Source organism: Eumetopias jubatus, unplaced genomic scaffold (assembly GCF_037043125.1).
Source record: "Eumetopias jubatus isolate StellerSeaLion01/CBP00866 unplaced genomic scaffold, mEumJub1_p1.0 scaffold_2, whole genome shotgun sequence".
In the NCBI taxonomy this organism is placed as follows: Eukaryota; Metazoa; Chordata; class Mammalia; order Carnivora; family Otariidae; genus Eumetopias; species Eumetopias jubatus.
This window is the reverse complement of record NW_028274808.1, coordinates 47,079,319-47,106,563: the sequence shown is the minus strand read 5'-3', so window position 1 is coordinate 47,106,563 and position 27,245 is coordinate 47,079,319. Positions and strand designations below refer to the sequence as shown.

At 42.8% G+C, this 27,245-nt stretch overlaps 1 protein-coding gene and 1 long non-coding RNA gene across 5 annotated transcripts in view; one reads left to right on the top strand and one right to left on the bottom strand.

Moving 5' to 3' along the window:
- Positions 1–27,245, bottom strand: part of DOCK5 (dedicator of cytokinesis 5) — a 202,951-nt gene that overhangs the window by 89,981 nt on the left and 85,725 nt on the right. For all 3 annotated transcript variants that reach the window (XM_028114206.2, XM_028114208.2, XM_028114209.2), the window contains exons 6-13: positions 21,928–22,076; positions 19,356–19,491; positions 17,801–17,958; positions 16,536–16,617; positions 14,106–14,235; positions 10,756–10,828; positions 7,130–7,272; positions 4,080–4,205 (exon numbers count right to left, since the gene is read on the bottom strand). In XM_028114206.2, the coding sequence (XP_027970007.1) occupies positions 4,080–4,205; positions 7,130–7,272; positions 10,756–10,828; positions 14,106–14,235; positions 16,536–16,617; positions 17,801–17,958; positions 19,356–19,491; positions 21,928–22,076 (997 nt within the window). The remainder of the gene's footprint in view (positions 1–4,079; positions 4,206–7,129; positions 7,273–10,755; positions 10,829–14,105; positions 14,236–16,535; positions 16,618–17,800; positions 17,959–19,355; positions 19,492–21,927; positions 22,077–27,245) is intronic.
- Positions 7,924–14,766, top strand: LOC114217373 (uncharacterized). Of its 2 annotated transcripts, none has more exons than XR_015767763.1 (3): positions 7,924–8,184; positions 9,869–12,751; positions 14,161–14,766. It is a non-coding gene; the product is annotated as an uncharacterized LOC114217373 (long non-coding RNA). The 2 variants fall into 2 exon arrangements; XR_003610969.2 differs by having other exon boundaries at positions 7,927–8,184; positions 12,623–12,751.

The following is a 27,245-nucleotide window of genomic DNA, read 5'->3' as shown; positions in this document are numbered from 1 at the left end:
TGAAACGATCTGACTTGGGGAATCCGGGTGGCTCAGTCGGTGAAGCATCTGCCTTCGGCTCGGGTCATGATCTTGGGGTCCTGGGATCGAGTCCCACGTCGGGCTCCCTGCTCAGCGGGAAGTCTGCTTCTCCCTCTGCCCCTCCCCCCACCGCTTGTGCTCTCTCTCTCTCTCAAATAAATAAATAAAATCTTAACAGCAACAAAAGAAATGCTCTGACTTTATAGGGAGCTATTCATACAGCAGAGGTTTTTATATGTATTGTCCTTTTCAGCTTCCCTCAGCCTATCTTTCCATACATACCAAAGTGTCTCTGAAATACAGTGTTTTAAAACGAACTCTTTTCAATAGTGATCCTTTGTTGTTTATTAATAACTGCTTTCTAATAATAAGTACACAATGTATTTTATTAGGTTACGGTAGCAGATTCTTTTTTAATAATGCCTTGGAGGGCGGTATATTAACACATCTGAAAAAAACAAAAGCTAATGTTTATTGGGTGCTTCCTCTGTGCTAGGCACTGTTCAACATGTCTTACAGGTAATCATTACATTTATTTAAATCAGCTTAATTGTTTTTACCAGTATCAGAATCATTTCCACTTGTCATTCTTGGTTGTCCAGCACAAAATTTTAAAATTTAATTAGCAAATGAATAGCCCCCACAGTGAAGAAAAAAAGTAAATGTTAGTAAGATGCTTAAACAAAACCTACAATGAATGAAAGGCATGCCAAATTCCTGGCCAGGAAGGCTCGGTATTATAAGAAGGACTCCAAAATCTATTCTATATTAAACTGCTTCCCAATGTAAAAAAATAAAACCTTCTAGCGCTATAAGAAAACAGGGGTGCACAGTTAGAGCACTTTTTATTTTCATCACTCATCTGCTTAGAAAAAAAATTAAGGTCTTGACCACAGTTGGTTAAGGTGAAGCAAAAGGGGCTTATTCATACAACACAGTTCGAAATCTTAATTGACATACACTTTGTCAATAGAGAAATGGAAAATCTGTGTTAAAAGCCTTATCTGACAAAGCAACTTCACTGGTAATATTTGTCCCACAGTATTAAGAATGTAAACAAAAATTTATCTATAAGGATATTCATTGTGGTGTTGTTTACAAAAGTGAAAACTTGGAAAATCCTCAATTTCCAACAATAGGTAGCGGTCTGAATATGGTACAATCAGATGAGATAATATTCATTTATTCATTTAAAAAACTGACCAAGCACCTACTCTGTACCAACCACTGTGCCAGGTGTCTGGGAGACAATGGTGAGCCATGCACCAGCCTCGCTCTCACACAGCCTACGGTCTAGTGGAGGAGAGAAGCATTAGCAGATAATCACAGGACAAAATGCATCATTACAAATGAAGGAAAAGGTCAGGCTCTGTGAAGGCATAACACTAAGTCCCAACTGTGTCTGGAGGTGTGAGTAAGAATTAACCAGTTAAAGAGAGAAGAGAGATCCAGTCAGGTAGGAATAATAGCTACTGAAGTCCCAAGGCAGGAAGTAGCTGGATCTACGGTAATGGAGTTCAAAGGAGCGGTCTTGAGGCTACGGACACGAAGTTAGAAGCAACTAACACACAGAGGCAAAGTGAGTGGATGAGATCACACAGGAAGAGAATACAGGCATGAGAAGGAAAGAAACCTGTTAGGGGCTGAACTGTTTCCCCTAAAGTCATATGCCGAAGCCCTCACCCTTAACACCTCCAAATGTGACTGTATTTGGAGACGGGGCCCTTAAACTGGGTGACTAAGGTAAAATGAGGTCATATGGTGGGCGCTAATCCAATATAACCGGTATCCTTACAAGAAGAGAGTAGACCCAGGGGTGACCATGTGAGGACATAGCAAGAAGACAGCCATCTCCTAGCCAAGGAGGGAGGCTCGGAAGAAACCAGCCCCACTGACATCTCAGACTTCCAGCCTCCAGAAGTGTGAGAAAATAAATGTCTGTTGTTGAAGCTGCCCAGCATGTGACACTTTATCAGGGCAGCCCGAGCAAACTAACAGAGGATATAAGGACCAGACACTGGGGAACTCTAACATTTAAAGGCAAGGTCGAAGGTGACATGGTGGCAAAGGGGAACGCACACAAAGAGAAGAGTGCGGGTCCCTGATGATGAGGGAGGACCCGTTCCACAAGGGGGTGGTCAACAATGTTACATGCTGCCAAGGGAACCTGAGACAATCTTTAGGCTAAAAAATATCCACTGGACTTAGTGACATTACACTCTAGGGGTTCTCTAGTGACACCATTCTGGACAGGACAGATGCAGAAAGAGAGACAGAGAGTACGTTATGCGATGGCTTCTGAGATTCTGGATGTGCAGCTGGGGGCAGACAGCAGGAGCACCTGGGCTAGAGGGGAAAGTCGGGCTGAGGGAAGGACTTAAGGTGTCTCTGGAGCCTGTTCAAACGGTGATGAGGAGCAACAAGGTAAGGAACTTTGGTCTGGACCTCTTATTTCTCAAACCTGGCTGATCACCAGAATCACCAGGGGAGCCCTGGTCTTACAAACTGAATCGGAGTCTCTGGAACACTGTGGGAACCTGTATTTTAATGTTTCTGAGCTGATCCAAAGACCAGCATTTGGGAGCCATCATCTGAGATGACTTTCCAAGCCTATGACAGCTCTGGCAGTCCGGGAGCCAATCCTATTGACTGGCAAGATCAGAAAGAATCTTCTAGGCAGATTGCAGAGAGAAGTTCACTTTGCCCGAAAAAATAAACTTCTCCATTTTATTGTTTCAGATTTCATTCTTCCTGTAGTAATAACACTGCCATTGGTTATAGGAATATTACTGATGCTTATTTTTTTAAACAAGAAGACAAACACTTTCACAGAATAAAGATGAAGATGCACTGGGCTGAGTGAGTCCAGAAGGGATAACGTCAGCAGACGAAGAACCACCTTCTTTCACAAGAAAAGAAAAAGATGGTCTCCATTTTACAGATAGCTCTTCTTCCCATTCATCCTTTTTAATGCCTGCTACGTGCAGACGATGTGTGTGGCAACACATTATTACTGCTCCTTCATCTCCAGAAAGAGGAATAAGAGGTTGTGTTACTTTAAAAGAGCCCCAATTTTTATGCAGTAGACAACAGCATGGTTTTCTAAAATTTTTCTAGCATGCCAAAGGTTATTTATTTATATATTCTATCTGCCTATCTATAAAATATGTAATATCATCTTTTAATATTTATAACACATATGCTTCATGTAATACATATATATATGTAAAATCAAACTGGGGGGCACCTGGGTGGCTCAGATGGTTAAGCGTCTGCCTTCGGCTCAGGTCATGATCCCAGGGTCCTGGGATCGAGCCCCACATCGGGCTCCTGGCTCAGCGGGGAGCCTGCTTCTCCCTCTGCCTCTGCCCCTCCCCCTGCTCATGCTCTCTCTCTCTCTCTCTGTATCTCTGTGTCTCAAATGAATAAATAAAATCTTTAAACAAAAAAGAAAAAAGAAAGCAAATGGGTTAAGTCAGCAAAATCAAGAGAACACATATGCAGATCACCAATATATGGTGCCAAAAAAAGACAAAACGAGTAAGAAAACTGTAAAATGTTTACATTCTTGTCACCACATGTATGGGGAGAGCCAAGCACACAGTCGGAGTTTAAGCAAATGGGGCAAAGGTTCTGGCAGACACTGTGCTGAGCAGGGACCTCGCTGGAGCTTCCCGGCCAGCAGCCCCCAATGCTGGTGATGTCATCCTGAGAAAGGGACATGCGACAAGACAAATCACTCTTGGGGCACAAAACCTGTGCTACCATTAGCGATCCTTAATGGATAATGTAGGGAAGAATTTCAGAGGGGCTCCTGCAGAGCAGAAAGGAAGAGTGACAAGGAAACTCTGAGTTACGTGTAGAAGCATCATCTCGGGCTCATGCACTGGGTACTGCAACCCTCTTGGAGTCTCCCACTGTCTCGATACCACAGATGCGGGTCACTAAAGGCCACAGAGGTTCTTGCACTGCCTCAACTGTCACGTTAGAAGTAACTGCTGCATGGAAGGAAGAACTAAAGGAATGCATAACAGGTGAACCACGTAAAAGCTTTTTACCTGGAAGTATTATTTCAGGAAAGCCCATTTTTCGGGCGATTGCAGTTGATCTATCCACCAGGTGTGAAAAATTCTTCTGAACCTGTGAGAGGTCGCCTGGCAAAAGCTTCAAAGATACCCAAAGTCCTTAAAAGAAACAAAGGATGAACTTTCAGTTCTCTTTATGATCTATACCATAAACACACATAGAAACGCTGAAAAAAAAATGCATTGTAGTAATATACAGATACTTTATTATAAAAATGTAAATTCTCCCCCAGTTAACTTATAATTTTCATGACACTCCTATCAAAATCACAACAAGACTTCCCTGAGAATTTGACAGAGGTGTGAACAGATGTTTACTTTGGGGGGGAAAAAAAACACGAGTAAAGACAGCCCCTATCAGATACCAAAATATTATGGAGCTGTAATGAAGTGTTGTATTAGTGGTAGAAAAGATACATATAAATCAGTGGAAACAATTAGATTAAGTACTATAATATATAGCAACTTAATATATAGTAAAGATGCATAACAAATCCTGAAAAAAGAAAACAATTTCATAAATGTGCTGGAATAATTTTCTTGCTACTTAAAAGAGAAATTTCTCACCTCACGTTTTCATTAAAATAAATTCCTAATATAATAAAGAAATAAAATGAACCTTTTTCCTAAGTATAGAGACAAATGAAGAAATCACACGCAAAAAGAATTATCTAGGGGCATCTGGGTGGCTCAGTCAGTTAAGCGTCCAACTCTTGATTTTGGCTCAGGTCATGATCCCAGGGTCCTGGGATCAAGTCCCATATGGGGCTCCACACACAGCAGGGAGTCTGCTTGAGGATTCTCTCCCTCTCCCTCTGCCCCTTCCCACACTTGTGTGCATGTGCATACTCTCTCTAAAATAAATAAATAAATTTAAAAAAAAGAATTATCTATACACAAATGGAAAGTTTTGATATTTATAAAGAAGTGAAAGGCAGGCTACAAATGGTGAAATACCTATAAGAAATTACAAGAAAAACATCAAATAAATGGAACATGTATAGACAATTCACAAAGAAGTACACGAAGTTGGTAAATATTTGACAAATCAAAAATTGAAAAATACATGTTCTATATAAGACATTGTTATCTTCATAAAAACTGAGAAGGAAAACTTTAGAAAAACTCATGAATGCACAGGAAGGGTAGGTAATTCACCACCAGGTAGTCTTTTAAATTAAAAAAAAATTTTTTTTTAAGATTTTATTTATTTGACAGAGAGAGACACAGCGAGAGAGGGAATACAAGCACGGGCAGGGGTGAAGGAGAAGCAGGCTTCCCGCGGAGCAGGGAGCCCGATGTGGGGCTTGATCCCAGGACCCTGGGATCATGATGCGAGCAGAAAGCAGATGCTTAACGACTGAGCCACCCAGGTGCCCACCAAGTAGTTTTTTTTTAAACTGCAAGAGAACTATGGAAGTCTACTTTTCACCTTTGCACAGGACTAGCAGGGAACGAGCGAGGGGAGAGAATCCTAAGCAGGCTCCATACGCAGCATGGAGCCTGACACATGGCTGGATCTCACAACCCTGAGATCATGACCTGAGCCAAAATCAAGAGGCAAACACTTAACCAACTGAGCCACCCAGGCACTCAAAAAACAGTTAAAGATTTTTAACTATCAGCTTGCCAAGCAGGCACCGTGGTAATCAGCACCCACTGGCAGAAGTCGATGGAAAACAATCTGGTAATATGTGTTATCTCTGAGTTTGAGCTTGTTCCCATCATCTGCCCTAGGAGTCCTACCTGTAGGAATTTTCTTGGGGAGGTAATCCTAAATATGGAAAAAGCTTCATGTATAAAAGTAGTCACAGCAGTTATTTAAGTTTATAATGGTTACAAAATAGAAAACACACTTAAGTGTTTCCCTAGGGGGATGAAATTTTCTTAAATCCAAGCAATGGAATATCATGCAGACAGCCACCAAAAAATATTTGTAATGAGCATAAAAACATTTGGAAAGTACTTGCTTCATTAAGCAGCAAGAAAGCAAATATTTTTTTTTCCACTTTTGTTTGGGAAAAAAAAGAAATTACACATACACAGCAATTTATTTAGTATAAGGATTTTCCACTCTAATAAATCATATCCTAGGCTAAGAGTTCTAAAACAACAAATGTATTTCAGATTCTTTAATGATTCCTCACATGTCTTTCCTACCCAGAACAACTGTGAATACATGGAAAATGGAATATGCTGAAAATAATGTGTTTCCTGATTGCCTCCACTTCAGTAGAAGATGGTTACAGAGTGGTTTAAAAAAAAAAAGAAAAGAAAAAGTGACCCAATCTTCAAAATTATCCCCAAATCATCACCATTACAGTATTTGAATTTTAAAATTTTAACTAGTTTTTAAAATATTATTTGAATTTAAAATGCAGTTTCAATGAATGGAATTTCTTAGTTAAAACTGTCAACAGAACAATATATGGAGGCACTAAAAACAACTTGAAATGTTTTGCTAGCTAGCCCGTTATTTCATATTAATATCTGTTCAGGGGTGCCTGTGTGGCTCAGTTGCTTTAAGCATCTGCCTTTAGCTCAGGTCATGATCCCGCATCCATCAATCCATCGCATCCATCAATCCATCGGGCTCCCTGCTCAGTAGGGGGTCTGCTTCTCCCTCTCCCTCCCCCCACTTGAGCTCGCGCTCTCTCTCTCCCTCAAATAAATAAATCAAATCTTGAAATTAATATCTGTTCATTTGTATTACTTTGGTCTCTTTCCTCTCAATTTTACTTAATGTAAGGGGAGAGAAAACTGAAAAAGGACTCATGGGATAAAAATTTGTTCCACAGATTTTCCACAGAATTTACAAAATACAGCTGTGATCCAATTCAGTGCTGAGTGCAGCCTCTGCACTCTTCAGTGTTAAATGCCTTCAGTAGGAAGCTGAGGTGAGCAATCCCTAGCAGGGTCTGCTTTGCATCAGAGAAAGATAGGGAAAAGGGCCAGAGTCCAAGGACCCAGTTCCAATGCCACCCCCCAAGCCCCCTCCCAGCTTAGTACGCAGGGCTGTGTACCTTGTCCTTTGTGATTCACTTCCTTCGCTGCTATCACTTTATTCAAGACTGAAGTGAGTGGCTCATTCTCCCCAATCACATGGGATGTTATCAGGGGTGACATGATTAGCTGTCTCTGCCGGATATAGGTTTCCATTGCAATTCTGGGAAAGTCAGAAATGAGAGGTAAGGAAAAAAGAGGAAGTTTCCATAGCACAGCTTCAGATAGGGTGGGTCCTATGGGAATAATCTGGAAATCTAAACACTAGACCCACCTGGCGAGAGGACTCTCCTTTTCCTTAATTTTTCCATGGGGTGCCTATCTTGGTCATTTCCAAGATGAATTCGGGGTCTAAGACAGGCACCCCCATGGAAAAAGGAAAAAACAAACCTCCTAAGGACAAACAAAACTGATAGCCAAATGTTAACAAAATCAGAGGCAAGACCTAATGCTCTTTCTGCGGTGGGACAGGCTGACATAATGGAAGTGAAGCCGCAGGAGGGATGGGACAGGTGATCTGGCCTCCAGTCCTGGTTCTACCTGACATAAGCTCTGGGCCTCAGTAGCCTCATCTGTATGCTGGGACTAGATCAGATGCCTTCAAAGGCCTCCATCTGGCACCAACACTCGACACACAGACAAGAGCAGCATGCACGCAGTAGCTTCTGGACGGCGTTCTTAGATTCTCACGTGATGGCAAACTCTCTTTAGAGTGATGATGGTACAGCCACCGGCAAACAAGCTTCATTTTAATGAGATCCAAGACCCAAACACAGCCCCTCCCGACAGCACGAGCACTCTCATGAACTACGTATCAGCCCGGTGCAGGTCGGCAGTCTCCCCCTCTGCTGTGGTTTTGTTCTCTTGCCCATGACGCAGGCCAGCTTTTTCTGCAGGCTTCTGATCTCGACCCTGATAGTAGCGGGGAAATGTACTGCCATGTCTCAGTCAAACCAAATACCAAATATGGCTGGGATCTGAGTGGCTGTCTTCAAAGGACTCTCGCTTAGATGGACTAGCAGAATCCATCCAGGAGACTCTCCTCGTACGATACGCTGTAAAGCTTATTGATGAGGTAAGCTATGAAAGCATTTGCCATAAATCTTAGGAGTTAAAAGCCAGAGACTGTGATTTGCATCATGAATGCTCTACAGTGGCCGTTGGCTGCACAGTGAGTGGTAATCAAATTAGGGGGCTGGGCTCCTTGGAAACTCAAAGCATGTGTTATCATACAGTGAAGGCGATCTCAGGGCTCACTGTTCAACATGGCTGCGCGATGGGAGCTGGTTCAGAAATTAGGCAGGGGGGCACAAAATCTAAGGAAGAAACCCACGTCAGTAGTGAAACAAACATACAGAATAACTTTTCACATCCATGCATGCTGCTGCTATTATGTATATACACATATAATATGCATATATGCATAATGCACATATAATAGTGATAAATAACATTATACATATATATAATAGGAACATCCATGGATGTGAAAGTTCTTTATGTTTATAATATATACATTTTAATATATCTAAATATATATTCATATTTATTCTATATATATTATTTTTACTCATAATGCTTAAGATATAGTCATATTTAATATAATGATACATTTAACTTAACGTATTAATAAAATATTATAGTTATTATATATCTATTACACTTAATACATTTAACACACTTGAATGGGTATGTAAACATTTATATTGGGATCAGCGTTCATGAATTTGAGTCACTTCATAATTCAAATTAGCATTAAGCTATATAAAATATTTACCTCACCACATTCTGGTAGGGTCAGTATATAGGTGGTAGGATACTAGATAAGCGCATTTAAAAATTATTAATAGAAGCCTCTGGATGAAGGAAGGAAGTACTACTTAGCAAGAGCTATTTGTACTATTATATTTAGAAACTGGTCTAAAGGTAGCGGGCTTTAAACTGAAAGAGAAAGATTTTTACACTTTAAATAAAATTAGATATGATACATATTTTCTGTACAAAAAATAGAAATACAGAGTTAAACAAAAATGGGGCAAAATCACCTTTGGTTACATCAACAGAAGTAATCACTGTTAATTATGGAGTATATTCTCTGAAGTATCTAAATTTTGAGGCTTCCAATGCACTGTAACAATTTATAGTCTTATAAGTACTGTATATTTCCTCCTACCCAGCCAAACTCTGGATATTGTATATATTTTTAAAACTCGGTCAAACCAAATGCCAAACCTCCTTATTTAATTTGCATTGCATTGATTCTCAATGAATTTTATAGGCCATTTCTTTCTGTGTATGTGTGCATGTTTGTGTGTGTATATATATACACATATATTATTTTCTGTTCATATCTTTACGAATTTCTATTATTTACAGAGTAACAATATTCATCCTTTTTTCATACACATAGCAAAGATTTTACTAAATTTTATGCTGTACCTAAGTTATTTAACACTTTTGTGTGGTTTAACCTGTCAATCTTTCTTTTTCGGTCAGATCTTTGCAGTCTGAGTCAGCAAGGCCTCCCACATACCACTATTCCATAAAACCTCTATTTTCCTGTAGTATTTTAAGATTTTAGTTCTTACACTTACACATTTAATCACCCGGAATTTCCAGGGGCACACGATGTGTGACAAGGCTCTAACTTAGGTTTCGTAAATGGGTAGCTAATTGTGTCAAACAATTCATTTCTGCATAGCTGCTATTTCTCCACTGATTTGCGCTATGATTGTTTAAAAATCATCTATTAATTCCAGCATCCTTGGGCTGGTTTCCAGAATTCTCAGCGGTTGTACTGATCCGCTGTGGCAGCTGCAGGCTGGCTGAGACAGTCATCTTCCCTCCCTGGCATGACCGCCCTGTTAGGACTCCGTCCCAGCATCGTCGGCCGCCTCCCCGAGGCCACCCCCACCGGCGCCCGGGGTAAGGCGAGCATGACTGCTAGAGCCATGATGTTCACACATATGCTTCTTCAGAGCCCTGTGGGTTCACATCTGCTGGCTCATGACTCCCCAGGCGCCCACGCGGGGCTCCAGCTCCTGAAGCTCAGTCAGGAGGCCTTAGCGGAACGTTTCAAGGAATCCTCCTATGTCGTCCCAGGCTGGCTTTCCCTCCGCCAGCAGGAGCCCTGGCATTACTGGTCAGCCCCTCACTCTCAAGCCTCCTAAACTCCTTCTACTCAAAGCATGGTCTCCAGCCCGGCAGCAGCAGCTGGTAGCCTGTCAGCCACCAGCCTTCAGACCCACCAGACCACGTTCTGCATTCTGACAAGATCTGCAGAGAACAGGATGCCTTGTCTTCTGTGATACCTGCTCCAGACAAGAGTGCAAATACAGTTTGGCCTTCCTGACACCTACGGGGCACCATTCTCCAGCTTCTGGTGCAGATACAGATTTGCCCCTTCTATTCCATCGGTCCTTTCTGTAGAATCAGAAAAGCTAGGCTTACACTCCTCCATGTGATCCCAATATAAAGGACCTTGAACAAAGTCTTCTGTCAGCTTCTATCTCACAGTCTTCCAGCTTACGAGGCTTTCCTTCTGTAACTGAGCAAATGGTTCCTAGCACCTGGTTCTGTGTTAACAGATCATTCAAAGAACTAATCCAGGTCTCAAGTCACCTGGGATCAAGGCCAAAGTACTTACTGCTGAAAGGGAATAAAATGCTGCTTTTCTTCATCATCCACCTTCCCATGGATGATATCAGTAATATCCATCACTAGGAAAAAGATAAAACTTAATTAAAGAACTTAATTGCTTCAGGCTTCAGTAAGTTCTATGGAAAACTACGGTATCTGCAAACACAGGACACCAGAGAAGAGAGATACCATGTGGGGACACAAGGTCTTTGCTAGCGATGACTCTCAGTGCCCAGCCTGCAGAACAATTCATCGGGAGCTCGGGCACGGGTTTGGATTTTTCTCAGATCAATCCGGCAGACTACCTGCTTTTTAAATTTCTACACGACCAAGTGCTAAATTCTTGAGAAATCGGAAACCAGATTGGTTCTGTTTTGTTTTAGCAAGCCTGCATTCAAATACACAGAGCACACATATTTTTTTGTCAGGAGTGTCAACAGAATGGAGACCTGAGAGAGAAACTCAAGGCTCAAAGGGGTCAACTGTCCCTTGGACTTGACATGGCCACAGCCAGCTTCCACATACACGGAGGGAAGCCAGGGCTTCGGCAGTGCAGGACAAAAGATCACACAGGGATTTGCTGCTTTGTGCACAAGAAGAGCAACAAATACAGCACGGTCCTGTGTCTACTGTGTCTATTACCTTACTTATACTGATACTGTTATTCGCCCTACTTTAAGAGATGAGGAAACACAGGCGCCTGGGTGGCTCAGTCAGTGAAGCGTCTGCCTTCGGCTCAGGTCATGGTCCCAGGGTCCTGGGATCGAGCCCCACATCGGGCTCCCTGCTCCACGGGGAGTCTGCTTCTCCCTCTGACCCCCTTTCACACGCTTTCTCTCTCTCAAATAAATAAATAAAATCTTTAAAAAAGAGAGAGAGAGGGGCGCCTGGGTGGCTCGGCTGGTTAAGCGACTGCCTTCGGCTCAGGTCATGATCCTGGAGTCCTGGGATGAGTCCCGCATCAGGCTCCCTGCTCAGCAGGGAGTCTGCTTCTCCCTCTGACCCTCCCCCCCTCTCATGTGCTCTCTCTCTCTCTCTCTCTTTCAAATAAATAAATCTTAAAAAAAAAAGAGGGAGAGAGAGAGAGATGACACTGAGCACAGGAAAGGTTGGTAACTTGCCCCAGATCAGAAGTTTTAAGTGGTGAAGCCAAGGTATGAACCCAACAGCGATTATAAGGCCAAATCACTTAAGCCAATCATGCCCTGCTGCCCGGAGAACTAGTAAGTGGGCCATCCTACAGCTGTTCAGACCAGGCAGGGCCCACAGCCAAGAGGCGAGCCCTGGGTTAATGAATTACAATCTGGCCATAAAACACACACTCACCATCCACTCCCCAGATAACCTGTTTGGAGATTAGAAGTACAGAGATAGGAGACATTTCTTGTAGGAAAAACTAAAGGATAAGGAAGGAAATGCCTTCTCAAAGCGACCCAAACCATAGTGGGTAAGGCTTGGGAAATCATAATGTTGGTGAAAGGGTGCTGCAAAAGCTTGCTGTCAGCCCTTAAGAGACGCCTGCAAACAGTGTTCCAAAAAAATACTGAAAAATCCGTATCTGGTGCACCCCCTCTTCCAAGGGGTGGTTCATTTGTCAATGCCGTCATATAGTTACTCTAGATCTCTGCTGATCGATGCTTGGCATCAAGGCTCAGAGTAAATTACTGTTCTCTCCGTACACACACACACACACCCACCCAGAAACAGAAAAGCAAGCAAAAGCTTCGTGTTCAAATCTCTTTGGCCCATTTTGAATGGCAGTGATTTAAGTATGCCCTAAATTCTTAGTTCAGTGGACTCTCATACAGATGGCTAAATTGTGCTAGGCCAGGGTTCCTTCCCTTTTCTGAGATTTCATTTTATTTGTCTATCAGGAGTAATGCTGTGCCCTCCTCAGAGACTGGCAGACCTTGAGCAGCGAGTGGGAGTGCAAGGTTGGTCAAGGAATGACAACATACACAGTCTCACGCAGAGGAAGCCTCGTTACCCACACAACCCACAAGGTCAGTCTTGCTGACATTTTCTGGCCATTTGTTCCAAGAGAATTAAGGCATTTCACTGATAGCTTTCAAAACTCCTTAGTGACTAAAACGTCAATGTATGACCAGAAATGTATTTCCTTAATTTAAGAAACTACAGAAGAGGGCGCCTGAGTGGCTCAGTCATTAAGCGTCTGCCTTCGGCTCAGGTTGTGATCCCAGGGTCCTGGGATCGAGCCCCGCATCGGGCTCCCTGCTCCGCGGGAAGCCTGCTTCTCCCTCTCCCACTCCCCCTGCTTGTGCTCCTGCTCTCGCTGTCTCTCTCTCTGTCAAATAAATAAATAAAATCTTTAAAAAAAAAAAAAAGAAACTACAGAAGAAAATGCAGGGCCTCTTGGGAGGCTGTGGGGCTTGATTTAAGCCAAGGACCCTCTTTGAAAGAGGTTACAAACCCAGTGTTGCCTTTGAAGAGTGAACCTCCCGGACAGGCAAACCACTTTCCAGGGAGAATTTTACTGGACTGAAATCAATATGCAGCCTGCAGTCAGGGAGAATGCCAATAGTCACAACAGAGCCTTTACTATGGTCCTACTGTGCACAGGGCACTGTGCGGGGCACGGAGGGAGAAACAAAGGAGGCAGGGTCTAGGTGAGAACACAGAACCCCCGAGAAAAGATACCTGGGAGCCCCAAGCAAATGCTGTGTGTCCGATACTCACGTTGATAACCACATTCATCTTACACTGTCTCTGGGTTTCTCTCCCTCCTATCTTTGTGTGCATGTGGTGGGGGTAAAATCTGCTTTTTTAACCATTCTTAAATGTACACTGTAGCAGAATTAGGTACATTCACAATGTTGAGCAGCCATCAGCACCCTTCCTCTCCAGAACTTTTCCATCTTCCCAAACTGAAACTCTGTTCCCCTTAAATACTAGCTCCCCCCATTTTCCCCCCACTCTGCCTTCTGTCTCTCATAATGAATCTGACCACTCTGGGTACCTCATATAAGTGGGGTCACGCAGTGTTTATCTTTTTGTGACTGGCTTATTTCACTTTACACAACATCCTCAAGGTTCATCCACGTTGTGGAATTTCCTTCCCTTCTCAGCCTGTCCACTGTATGGACAGACCACATTTTCTTTATCCATTTCTCCATCCAGGGACACTTGGGTTGCTTCCACCTTTTGGCTAGTGTGAATAAGGCTGCTCTAAAGCTGGGTGTACAAGATCTTGAGACCTTCTGCTTCCGGTTCTTTTGGGTGGACACCCAGAAGTGGGGTTCCCGGGTCGTAAGTTCGACGTTTAACTACTGGAGGCCCTGCCATGCTGTCCTTTACAGTGACGATACCATTTACATTCCTCCCTGGGTCTTTCTGTACCTGCTACTCCAAACGGTCTTCGGAGCCCACACGTGTGCTTTTTGCCCTCCTTCAGCTCCATGTGGCCCACCCGGACAATCTGGCACACAAGGCTGATGCGGGGCCGGATGAGGTCTGTGCTACTGAGGTCCTAAAGGGACAGAGAGCATGCAAAAAGGAGATGATGCTGCATCACCCTGTCACCTTTGTTTCTCTTTTCACTCGACAACAGAACACCGTCTCGAGCGTATTTCCTAATGCTGGAATAGCAGAATGACTCCCTCCCTCCCCCATACCCAGCCAAGAACTACCATGGCATCAGAGAAAAATGACTGTATTCAAAAAAGGAAGGAATTTGTTTGATTTCCCAGTTCCTACTTCAAATTGAGAAATCGAATCATTTTCAATCTAAAGTCTCTCAGGGTATTTAAAAATCAGGACACCTGTCACTGTTGCTTTATATTCTGCCAGGACATGGCTGAGCACCTGATGCATTTCAGTGTCAAATGAAATCAAAGCTTGCATGACGCTGACATTTATTGGGGATCTACACATGCTGGTGATATTTCATTTCATCTTCCAAATAATCCTGTGAGGCAACCATAACAGAGCTGGTTTCTGTAATTACTCATCTGTTTTATGAGAGGTATTCATTGAGAGCTTCTGGGTATCTACTGATTAATAAAAGATGTGTAGATGAGATGTCTCTGGTTTTTTTTGTGGTTCGTGTTCTACACTTGTTCGTATTCTTAAGGATGGGTGAATAAACCCATTAATGAGCTCACATATCTCATTCTTTTTAAAATCAGAAATAATTTAATTGCATCTCAAATTCCTTTCATGAAACAGCTGTCTAAGGCCTCCTTACTGAATCAAGAACTACTTTCTAAATAGTCATTCCAAATCCATCCTCCATAATTTAGTTAACTCAGGTCTCCAAGATAGGAATACATAGCAATGATAGATAGCATCAACTCTGAATTTCTGTTCTAGGTTTTGTGAGACTTCTGTTAATAATAGACAGACAGACTCCGGGTGACTAGTTACATAAATTGTGGCACACTGATACCATTTACTAAAGTACAATCATTTGTAAAAGAAGTTTCTGTAGAATGTTGAGTGATCAAGGAAGTGGTCACCACATTTTATTTAATTGAAAAGGCTAGACATGAAATTTACATCCCAAGAAGATCCTGATCGGTAGGAGGGTGGGGGAAAGGGGACAAAAATGCAGATTTTCTAAAATGCTATTGGCCAGAAGATGGCCCAAAAATTCAATAATTCCTTTTTTAAAGTGCTTTTTTCAAGGTACACATTGACTGATAAATGCCTTTTGGTTTTAGGGAAAAACCCACATGTCTGTGAACTGAGGAAGGGAGGTTTCAGGAAGAGTTCAAGTTCCTTCTCTTTGTTTACCAGGTGGTAAAGACATAGGTGGGTCAGCGCATGAGCAGTAATCACACCCCGCCTTGTCCCAGAAACAGGATGTTAACAGAAGGAATGAATAGTGAGAAGAAGAAATGAAAGAATGAATGAGAGACTGACAAACCTGTACTGGGTCCACTGCTCTGCATCACGTTTTTAGGTGCTTTCCCTTAGACTCTATTTTCCTTGCTGTATGAGTGGTAAGAAATAAGGAGATAAAATATGCGTGTGGGCTTAAGGGAAGAAGGCAGAGAAGGAAGAGAGTGTCTCCTATAGGTCTGTTGGAGAGCAGGCGGCAGTGCTCCAGGGCATTTCAAGCACCCATGACGTAAAAAAGTGAGAGAACCCCAAGAAAATTCTAGCCCAAGAGAAAGAGAGTCATCACGCCCCAAGCTATAACCCAATAAATTTCCTTGCTCTTGACCCATATAGGGCAGCACTCCTCCTTCCTTGGAAAAGAGGAGGAGTTCAGGGTAAAGTCCATTAAAATACGAGCAAACAATAAAGTTGAGATCCCCGTCTTTGCCTAAGCTGTAACCTTGGTCTAGAATGCTTCTTCTCTTTATCAGCATTGCTCACTCGCTTGTCAACTTCAAGCTCTTGCTCAAACGGCCCCTTCTCACAAAGGTCTGCCCTGACCCACCTATTTAAAACAGCACCCCTTCCCCAGCCCAGAAACTCCCCCCCCCCCCACCAAAGTACTTACAACTTCTAACATTCTATACAATATACTCATTTATTTGATCATCCTTTCTTACTGTCTCCCCGTTTGGGATAAAAGCTCCTTGACCAGAGATGTTTTTTCTGATGCGTTCACTGCTGTATCTCAAGTGCCTAGGATCATGGTTGGCATCTAAGAGGTGCTCGATAAATATTTGCTGAATAAACGAGTGATTATTCCTGCTAGGGGGATTATGATGATTTTTATTTTCAGCTTTCCATTTCTGAGGTTTTCCCATATACTTACCATGTGCATCTGCTAATATCATAAGCACAGAAAATGATTAAACACAAGGTAGGACTTACAGTGAAAACTGCTTGAAGGTTATTAAGCTTCTCTATTTCCTTGGGCATCCCATTACTGCCCCAACGAATTAGGTAATTCTCACTGGTGAAGGAAAAAAAGAAATTATCCTTAATGAAGGGCTAACTGGCAATGAAGCTGCCCTCGGCACAGACTTCGCAGGGTACAAGGCCCCAAAAAGCTCCGTTGAATTTATCAGGCAAGTGCGAATGTCACACCCAAGGGGCGGCTCCCTGGTTTTCCGGCTTTGGAGAAGCGAGCATGCCGAGCATGCCGCAGCCCAGCTCTGTGAGGCACACCCAGGGTGGACCCCAGATGAGCACGACTCGGGATGGGCACACACACAGCAGATTCTACCAGATTCCGCCTGGCATCTTTCTTCTACCTCCAATTCTTTGTATAAGAGTTTCAGCTTTGCTGAATCAGGAATATAATTTTAAAATAATCATTGCAAATCCATCCCCTGGAATCCACTCCACCACACTCAGATAAAATTGCTATTAGAGAAATAAACAATTTGTCAGTAACTACTTTTAACCATCTGCTCAAAAATCAATCTGTTTTCTTAGCTGTTCAGCTAAGTAGTAGCGTGATTGTGGGTCAATGAAGCCTATTACCGTTCTCTCCAGTTTAAAAAAAAAAATTTTTTTTTTGTCAGACTTTATTTTTTAGAGCAGTTTTAGGTTGACAACAAAGCTGAGTGGAAGGGACAGAGAGTTCCCATACATACCCGGCCTCCTGGCCCCCCACACAGCCTCACCCACTATCAGCATCCCCCAGCACAATGGTACGTTTGTTACAAGTGAAGAACCTACACTGTTATCTCATTACCCCCCAGAGTCCCTAGTTTACCTTAGGGTTCACTCTCGGCGCTTGCCTTCTACTGATCTGGACAAATGTAGGATGACACACATCCATCATTACGAAATCATACAGAGTAGTTTCACTGCCCTAAAATCCTCTGTGCTCTGCTGACACATTCTTCCCTCACCCTGCCCCCAATGGTCTTTTGAACCCTTTGTCCCTGTCTCCATGTTCTGATGAGTTTTATGTGATTCTAAGACCCAGAGAGTACACAAACTGTCACTGCACTGTTCCCACAAAGAAAGGCTCAGTAGTCAAAGGATTTTATTTTCTACCGCTTAGAGATCCTACCCTCTTTTCTAGCTCCCACTCTCAAACCAAGCAAAGGGCTCCTCAGGTGGGTGGCACGTGAGGGCTGGGCATTTCTGCAGGGTCAACAGCAGATGGCCTGGGACTCCACTACCTGATGAAGGTCGACTGGTCCGGGTCATAGAGGGCCATGAACAACTCGGCGTCTTCCCCAATGTTGCAGACAAAGTTCTTGAAGTTCACATAGAGGCCGTAGGTGTGGACAGCACTGAAGACAGACTGGCCCCGCAAGTCCAGGTTCTGAAGAACTGACTGAATGCAGAGGAAAAGAGAGAAAAGCCTCTTGGTTTCAGCAAATGGGGTATAATGGCAAAGTCACAGGCCAGCAAATGGGGAATAATGGCAAAGTCACAGGCCAGCAAATGGGGGACAAGTATAATTGCCACTTGAGGGGAGAAGCACCAACTGAGAAGGAAGTATATGTACGTGGCCAGATGATCAAGTGAGCAAAATACAATCACTATGATTCGGATGATCAAGACCGTCCTGCTCATGGGGCGCCTGGGTGGCTCAGTTGGTTAAGCATCCGACTCCTGATTTCGGCTCAGGTCATGATCTCGGGGTTGTGAGATCAAGGCCCATGTCAGGCTCCCCACTCAGCGGGGAGTCTGCTTGAGATTCTCTCTCTCTCTCTCTCTCTCTCTCTCTCTCCCCCCTCCCACCCCCATGCACATACTCTATCTCTCGCTCTCTCACTTTCTCAAATAAGTAAATAAATCCTAAAAAAAAAAAAAAGATTGTCTTGTTCAGGGCCTTGAGCCCAGCAAATCCAGTTAAGTGCTGTCTAAAGATGACAACTCATGGCTTAGTAGCTGCAAGAATTTATTCTCTCTCACAACGGCTTCTGAATGAACCTCAGAGGCACAAAAACCATGATCCATTATCCCTCTTTTTTGAGAACAGTTATAACTGCAAACAAGAGATTCCACTGGAAAGGCTTCACTCTCAAGTGTGGTTAGCCATTGGATCCAGGAACACAATTAAATATTATCACAACTGTACCAAAGAAACAAAACTACAAACTAAATAAACAGAAGCCTTTACTCATTAGAACAAAAAGATTGGAAGGCTATATACCAAAATATCAATACAGCTGAGTCTGTGCCATCATACTATGGGGGATCTTTCTTGTTCTTTCTTTGTACTTTTCTAAATTTTATTTAATGTCTAATTGTTACTTTCAAAACCTATCAAATGCTTTATTTTTAAATACTATTTTATTTAATTTGGAAATTTTATTACATATACCAAATACAGAAGGTTACACAGTACAAAGGCTCCCTCCCACCCAGTTCTCCTTCCTAGAGGCAACGATTAATTATCAATTTCTTGCCTATCTTTTCTGAGTTAGCCTATGCATATGCAAACACAGAGGTAAGTATATCCCTTTTTGAAACACAAAGACTAGTGTTTTGTACACACTTCTGAATCTTGTTCTTTTTCTATTAACGCATATCTTTGCAATCTTTCCATATCAGAAAGTATACTGCTGCCTCATTTTTTTGGTTATGTTTTGCTTTTCAATGAGGCAATGAATGATTTTCTAAACATTTCTACCTCTGGTTGCCAATGACTCCCTTTCTCTCATTAAATACAAAAGCAAAAATGGAATCTCAGGGACTCAAATCTGCACACTGGCGGAAGCGTACCTTTTCTTCCTGGATCTTTTCCTCAATCCTTTTTGAGGCCATTTCATGGGCCTTGAAAAGGGCAATGGTGCTGGTTTCATCTGGGTCCAAAATATTCCCGTTGTCATCTCTCACGACCAGATCTAACCCAAGCATTCTAGAAAGAAAGGAGTGATCAGTGAGTTCTCCTCATTAAGAACATACCCTTTCCTGATGAGTCCCCAGGGAAGAACCCAGAGAATTTCTTCTAACCCTTTCATGGTTAGAAAGTTGGGTGCTGGACCAGTCAAGTTAAGAACAGCTCCTTCACTTCTCTTTTTGATTTCTGCCTCCTTTCCACATAACTTATGGTAAGTTATGAAAACTTATGGTAATGTTAACCAAACTCAGATGATATGCAAAGTAATTTATTCCACAGAACCTCCACAGGAAAGGCAAAACTGGCACCCCTTCTGACCAGATTCCTCTGACCAATGCCTTTTCCCCTGATCTTCTATTGTTTGGCATAAGAACAATGGTAGACCAAATATCCAGGGGCTCTGCCTGCTTTCCTTGAAAGTTCAATGTTGAGGACAGCCCTTAATTCAAGACTGTCTTCAAGGTGATCAGTGAAGTGGGTCCTGGCTGGTGGAATCTCATAACCTGTCTCATGGCATGGGCTCTGCTATCACTTAGATCAGGATTTGACTCTTGGCTTGAATACATGCTAGCAAGAGGACTCCAGGTAATTTACTTAATTTTGCAAAGCCCTGACTTCCTCATCTGTAAATATTCCCTACCCTTCAGGGTTGCTGCAAGAATTTAATGAGATAACATGTAAAGCACGTAACGCAGTATCTAGTATATAGTACACTCTCCATACATGGCAGGTCTTATTGCAGCAACCGGCACAAGAACACGCCTGGCTGTGTTAAGTTGTAGCTCTGAGCGTTACACAGGAGAAGAGCCATATGGTCTATGCAGGGCACAATCCCTAACCCAGGCTCTTATGCCCAATGTGCACAAAGAAGTAGAAAAAAAGATGTGCTTCATTCCAAGACGTTGGGGACTGTGGTGGAAACAGGATACTTCTATCTGAATGCCCAGCGTACATTCCAGGAACCAGCGACTTGGGAGCAGGGATGTCCAAACAGCGAGAAAGCGGAGGGATAATGGTGAAATGTGCCAAGTCTTTGGGAAAAAAGCAAAAATGTCTAATTACCCTCCCCTCCCTGTTTTATAGCATCTCCATCAAGGAGATTACATCTGGCAGGTTCCTTTCCATGGCAGCCAGACCCACAGGCCACCCAGACGCAGGAGCTATGGGTCTTGCTGACAGCTCAGACATTGAGCACTGATACACTGACGAAGGAGTTTCATTTCTTGAGCTGCTTCTAAAGGCTGGAGTAGGACAGCAGCTGTGTCTGACTGTTTGTGGGACATTAACATCCTATGCTGAAGACCAGAGTCCTCTAGGCCCATGTCACATTGTGACAAGACTCAAAAATACAGGGGTAGCACAGGTGCAAGGAGGGACCTGACTCAGCCCACCACAGCTGTTTGTGAAGAAATGCCCTAGCACATGACTAGCAATATAACCCCCTGTGGTTATAGTCCTATGAATGGACAAGTGACAAGGGAGGGAACAGTTCATTCTTAACCGTAGGAAGGGAGCATTAAACATGGAATCATAAGTTTGGGCTTCAAATTTCGACTTCCCCGCTTATGATCTCTCAAAATCTCCACATAGGAGATTTTGAATAATGGTTGAATCTGAATCCTGTATGCTATATTCACTCCAGCTACTTCCGAATACAGTTGTCAGAGTCTGTAACATTTAAGTGAGTAGGATAATGAGCTGTATTTTTACAGGTGTCAGAAGTATATTCAAGAGTCCTGAGGCAAAGGCGGAAGGGGGAAAAACAACACATATGCACAACTTAAAGGTATTTAGAAAACCAAAGGAAATGTCAAACGGATCATCAACAAAACTGAGCAACCAACCCAGTCTTTTAAAAAAGGAGCTGGTCAGGAGGGATGCATCCCAGGCCACCATTAACTGATGAATTGGCTGATTTCTCACTTTCCGAAGGGCAGTGATGTCTAGAACCTATGTATCTGCCTGAGCTAATCAGAAGATTAACAAAGTGATTAACTCTTTAGAGGTTACTGGAGACGTAATCAACAGGCTCTTCTTGTAAATTTGGTTTCCATACACCTACACACCGTGGTCCCAGTTAGGGAACATGGAGAGAAAGACAGATAATGAGTCTGATGCTGATTTAAAATCCACTGTCGGAATAAAAACCGAGATCGATGCAGGCCTCAGAAAATGTGCCTTCCGATGCGCTGTCCCCTCCAGTCTTGTTTGACAGCGAAGTCCCATCTTCCCTGATCATGTCATCTCCTTGACACAGTAATCCCGCACAAGGTCTGGCTTATGCAAGGGACTGCCAAATTTTTCCAACAAAGTTAAATGTTTCCCAATGCAAAAAGAGAGCAGTAAGTATCATTCTTTGACAACTCTAAGGTCAAAAGCTGATGGCGAGCCACGTCCTTAGCATGAACGTGCCCATCTCTTTCCAAGTTCTCGCTGAAATCATCCCTGGTTTACCTGTTCCCATGATCAATTTTGGCTGTGACCTTTTTCTTGAGCTCTGCCAGTTCGTCCTTGGGGAGGGTTCCAGACAGGATCTGGGACCGCCACTCGATCAGGCTGTACGTCATCTGCTGCAGCTGGTGGAAGAGTATGGCCTTGTTGTTCTAGGATGGGAAAATGAGGTGGAGGAAAGAACAGAAAATAAAGGTGTGATGGAGGAAGGCGGCATCTTTTGACTTGACCCTTACTTTCTAAGGTGTTACTTAAGCAATTAATTTTGCCATATAGTAAGCGGTGCACTTCAAAGGGATTTTTTCTTTTTTAAATAGGGATGGCTTTGCTCTAGGCCACTCCCATTCCTTCTTCTATTCCAACTTTAGAATCAGAGAAGCCATTGTAGGATGGATGGTTATACCTGATTCATCAGTATATCAAACTGTCCATGTTCAACCCATGGCCCTACTCTGTTTTAAACCCTCCAGAGATTTCCTCTGTCCTCTAGACACAGGAAATCACATTGTAAACCCCTTCCTATCTTGGGTCCTGCCCACATTCCCAGCTGCATTTTACACCAATCTCTACTTCGAAAATCTATACTCCTTCCATGCAAAAGCTATGTCCATTTCTCCTGAGTGCTCCAGACCTTCTCAATATGGTACTTCCTCTCCCTAGAACCACTTCTCTCCTCTTTTCCCAAACTTACCCCCATTTCACACCTCCTCACATACTACAACCTCCGCCAATTGCTAATTCTTACTTCTTTGGTCTCAACTTAGAAGTTTTTTGCTCGAAACCCTAACTGTCGGCTGCTATCCCTCCCACTGCTCCTGGAATTTCCTCCCATCCCGGCACTCAGAACCCAGACCATCCTCGCCCGTGTGACTCTCTTCCTAGACGTTAAGGTCCTACAGGATAGGATGAGGAGCTTGCTCATATTTGTATCCCTAGGAGCTGGTACGGATGTACTACATGTGTGAATTATGGTTGAAGAAAGAACTGTAATTTCAGAGATAAAGGATAATAGAAAATAAAATGGAGAATATTGTTTTAAGGTCCTCATAAAGCTGTTAGACCATCCTGGAAGTCGTCGGACCTACAATAATTAAACCATTATTCTGGGCTTCACTGAGAACTTCTATACCTGAACCAAACTAACTTATGACCAACTAATTATACAGACTTCTATCATTTTCAAGAGTCAAATATCTGATGTCCAAGCCATTATGACCTCGGTTTTATCTAAATGATTAATGTACAGATATATATTATATCTCTATATAAATATAAATAATGATCTATTATAAGTAATAGATCTTATCACTAACATATACAACATTGTTTACATAAATAACATATATCTAATCATTTTATACACACAAGATAATTTTAAATTGTGAAAAGTGCCAGAAGGAAAATAAATGGGGGCAATATGATTGGGTGTACATGGGGGAAGGAAAACACTTGAGATAAAGTCATCAAGAAAAACCGGTTTGTGTATCACTTTTGAAACATGCTTTTTTAAAAATAAAAACCTACACAATTCCACTCACCCCTTAAATACTACGAGATCACTTCTTTTTTATTTACAGGTGAAAAGTCATGATATATTTATATAACTATATACTTTAAAATTATAGGAAATATTATCTGCTATAAAAATAATGCCACCCCCCCCCCCCCACGCACACACATACACGCCCAAAGAAATTGTGGATGGCTGTAAAGCATGTTCTTTTGTGATCTTCTTCTACAACAATCCCTGGGGCAGATTCCTGCGCAAATTATCAAGTACAATCAAGATACTGAAAATATCCAAGATACTCCTGAACAAAGAGTAAACGTGGAGCCAAGATCCCTCAGCCCAGAAGTGGGGACAGGGGGAGAGAGCAAAGATTAGCCGGAGTGTGATAAAAGCTCGAAAAGAAGGTCAACGTTCTGTGAGAACACAAAGGAGAGAGTTGAAGAACTCCCTTGTATTCTCCATTAACACTACTGGATCTGAAAAATACAGACCACGAAACCTGCTTAAAATTTTGTAACTACCTACATTTTATGTGCTTAGCATTTTCTGAATTGCCTCTTTCTCATCAGCCAATCTTTCTTCAAAAAGCATAAAAACGGGACTTCAAAAAGTTCCATTTTTTTGTTGTTGTTTTTGTTAATAAGCAAAGGTAAAAAACCCTGTTTGGTTTTTTTGTTTTGTTTTTTTTTTCATGTAATTCTGTACAAAATGTTGCCATTCCATTTTCTTTTGACCTGAAAAAGGGAGTGAGAAATTAAGCCCATAAAATTTTGCCTTTCATAGCTGCTAGGCAGAAAGGAGATCTTTTTTCTTTCTTGCAACCAATCTGTCTACTCTTACTTAGATTTTTTTAAAGTGTTTTCTAACTTTAATGAAGATATTAGTCTTTATATTATAGTAAAAGAAAGGGGGGAGCTCAGACTCCTCTGAGAGACAAGGCTTTGTCTGTGGCACACCTTCACAAGTTCTTGGTCTCAATTATATTAGACACTATCCAAGGGAATTTAATTATTGCCTGTTCATATCAGCCTTGTTTGCCAAGATCCCCCCAAAAGAAGGATGAAGACAGCCATTCTTCTCTGATTCACTGTGCCAAGTGAATTCTGAATAGACAAGCTGGAATACACCAAAGGAAGCAATTTTGCCAATGACTTTAAGGAAATGGATTTCATTGCCACATTTCTAAAACTGTTCTAAGTGGGATGTTCTGTGCAATAGCTGGATCCAGATACTTTACGGGTTTCCAGGGAAGCACATGAGGACAGGTGAGGAGAAAATCAAGCACCCCCCACCCACAAGACCCTGAGCCAAGGACCTGAGTCTCCATCTGTCACGCCCCCCTTCCTGTCTTCTTTCCTGAATCCTACACTGCCCAAGCCTGAGAGTACCTTCTCTGTTACCATTAATCCCAACCTTTTTTGCACTAGCAGCCACTGTCACATAATTTAAGAGGGCAGGGAATTTATTTAATAATCTCTTTGTCTCTGCCAAAGTCAGCACAACCCTGGGACATAGGTGCGACTCAAAAACAAATTTTGACAGTTCAAATGTAAAATGCTACTCTGGTTTCAATTTCAGTTAGAGCTGCATGAACAAGAGAAATCTAAATATTCTCCCACCAGAGAGTAAAGGCATCCCTGCACTTGCTTAGAATTTCTCCCTCTTTTCCACTTGGAGAGCTCAAAGGTCTCACTTTTTACATTTCCATTCTGAATGGTGCTTGCTCTCTCTAAGAATTTCTAGAGATAAAAACAGAGTCACAAGGGGAAAAAAAAAAGACAGCTTTACCTTCAGCAATGGCAAAGAGGGATACAGAAGCCCTCCAATGAGTACTGTAGAAATTCTAGAGACCGTTGGGACAATGGCACCACCTCCCGGGGTGTCAGAAACCCGGATTCTATTCCTCACTTTCCCAAAGAATGCAGAAGACAGGCAAAAGACTTTTCTCTGGTCCTCCCCATCTCCTCTGTTCACCAACCTTTCCTCTTGCATGCAGGAGGCAAAAGGGCTGGACACCAACTACAGGCACTTGGTCTCTATCTCTCATTCTCTCATTAACTTGCTAAATGACTTTGGGCAAATCATTCCCTCTGAGATTCGCCCATCTGTAAAACAAAGGGACTGGGTCTGAGACCTTAAACTTAATTACTCCCGCAAGCAACTTCCTGATTCACTGTATCTGATTCTGACCTTGTCCCTCCCGACGTGCTCACAGGCTCCAGAGGCTCCATATCAAATTTCACCTGTGCAGAGCTCTCTGCAGGGAGTCTCCTGTCCTTCTCTAACTCCTGGGGTCCGAAGTGGCATCCTGGTTCCTGTGTGTCCTCACGCTGCACCGCCCCCGCACTCTGGGGGAAAGGGAGTCTGCATGGTCCCTTGACACCCCTCCTCTCCATCCGAGTGCCTCTTCTCTTCGCCACAAAGAGGCTTTGCCCGACTAGCAAAGGCTTCATTTTTGAAGAAAAGATGCCAGTAAGACAATTTTTGCCTCAGGAAGTAGCGCAAGAAATCCCGAGAGGCAGGCAACCAAGACAGGGTAAAACAAAACTGGAAAGATACCCAAAGCGTGTCCCCCCTGCCCCATCCTGGTTGCGCACCCATCTCATCCTGTCTCTCACGAGAGAGCCAGGCCCAAGCCTTGCCCACTCACAGATGGAATGCCCTGACAACAAGACTAAGTTTGCTATGGGAATTTTCTATCCCTGGTAATAAGCAGTCAGACGCTGGTTTCCAACCATGAGACCAGCTTAATTACACTTCAGAGCATATGCTCCAGCAGCCAGTAATAACCACCAGTTTCAAAAAAGATTAGACTTGAGTAGCTTTAATCTGTGCGGATATGCAAGGATGAGAAGAAAGGCAATCAATCCACTGTGTCTGGCAAATTCTCTACCCGCACCTCAGTTATGGGCACTTTCTCCCCTCCAGATTTTTTATACAACTACAGACTAGCTCAAGGTTTCATTGTACTGGCGAATTTTAAATGAGAGGACATCAGGGAAGCCTGGGTGGCTCAGTTGGTTGAGCGTCCAACCCTTGGCTTTAGCTCAGGTCATGATCACAGGGTCATGGGACTGAGCCCTGCATGGGGCTCCCTGCTCAACACGGAGCCTGCTTGGGATTCTGTTTCTCCCTACGCCCCTCCCCTACTCACATGCATGTGCTCTCTAATAAATACATCTCTTTTTTTTTAAGATTTTATTTATTTATTTGACAGAGAGAGACAAAGTGAGAGAAGGAACACAAGCAGGGGGAGTGGAAGAGGGAGAAGCAGGCTTCCCACTGAGCAGGGAGCCTGATGTGGGGCTCGATCCCAGGACCCCAGCATTGTGACCTGAGCTGAAGGCAGACGATTAACAACTGAGCGCCCCATAAATACATCATTTTTAAAAAATAAATAAATGAGGAGATCAGTCCATTCTACGAACTACATTTTAGCAATTATGTTCACTTGATTCAGCAATACATATTAACCACCTTCCACACCAGGCTTATCTCGTATCTCTTTACTGTAAGGAAAAAGGATTAGATTTAGTCTCCCAAAATTATATGAACACAGCCTGGCTGGCCAAAACTCACTGAACCATTTCTCCAATTGGAAGGTGGGGAAGAGCATTGAGTTAAATCTCAGGGTGAGAAGTTATAGAGTATGTTTAACATCACCAAATACCTCAGAATTTCCAGGACAGTCCATCTTTCAGAAATGTTCCTCCTTCTGTCCCCACAAATACACTCTAACTCTTCAGTTTTCAAGTCCTGATAGTTGGTTGAGAAAATATAATGTGGGATGTGGATTCGTGCATATTCAAAA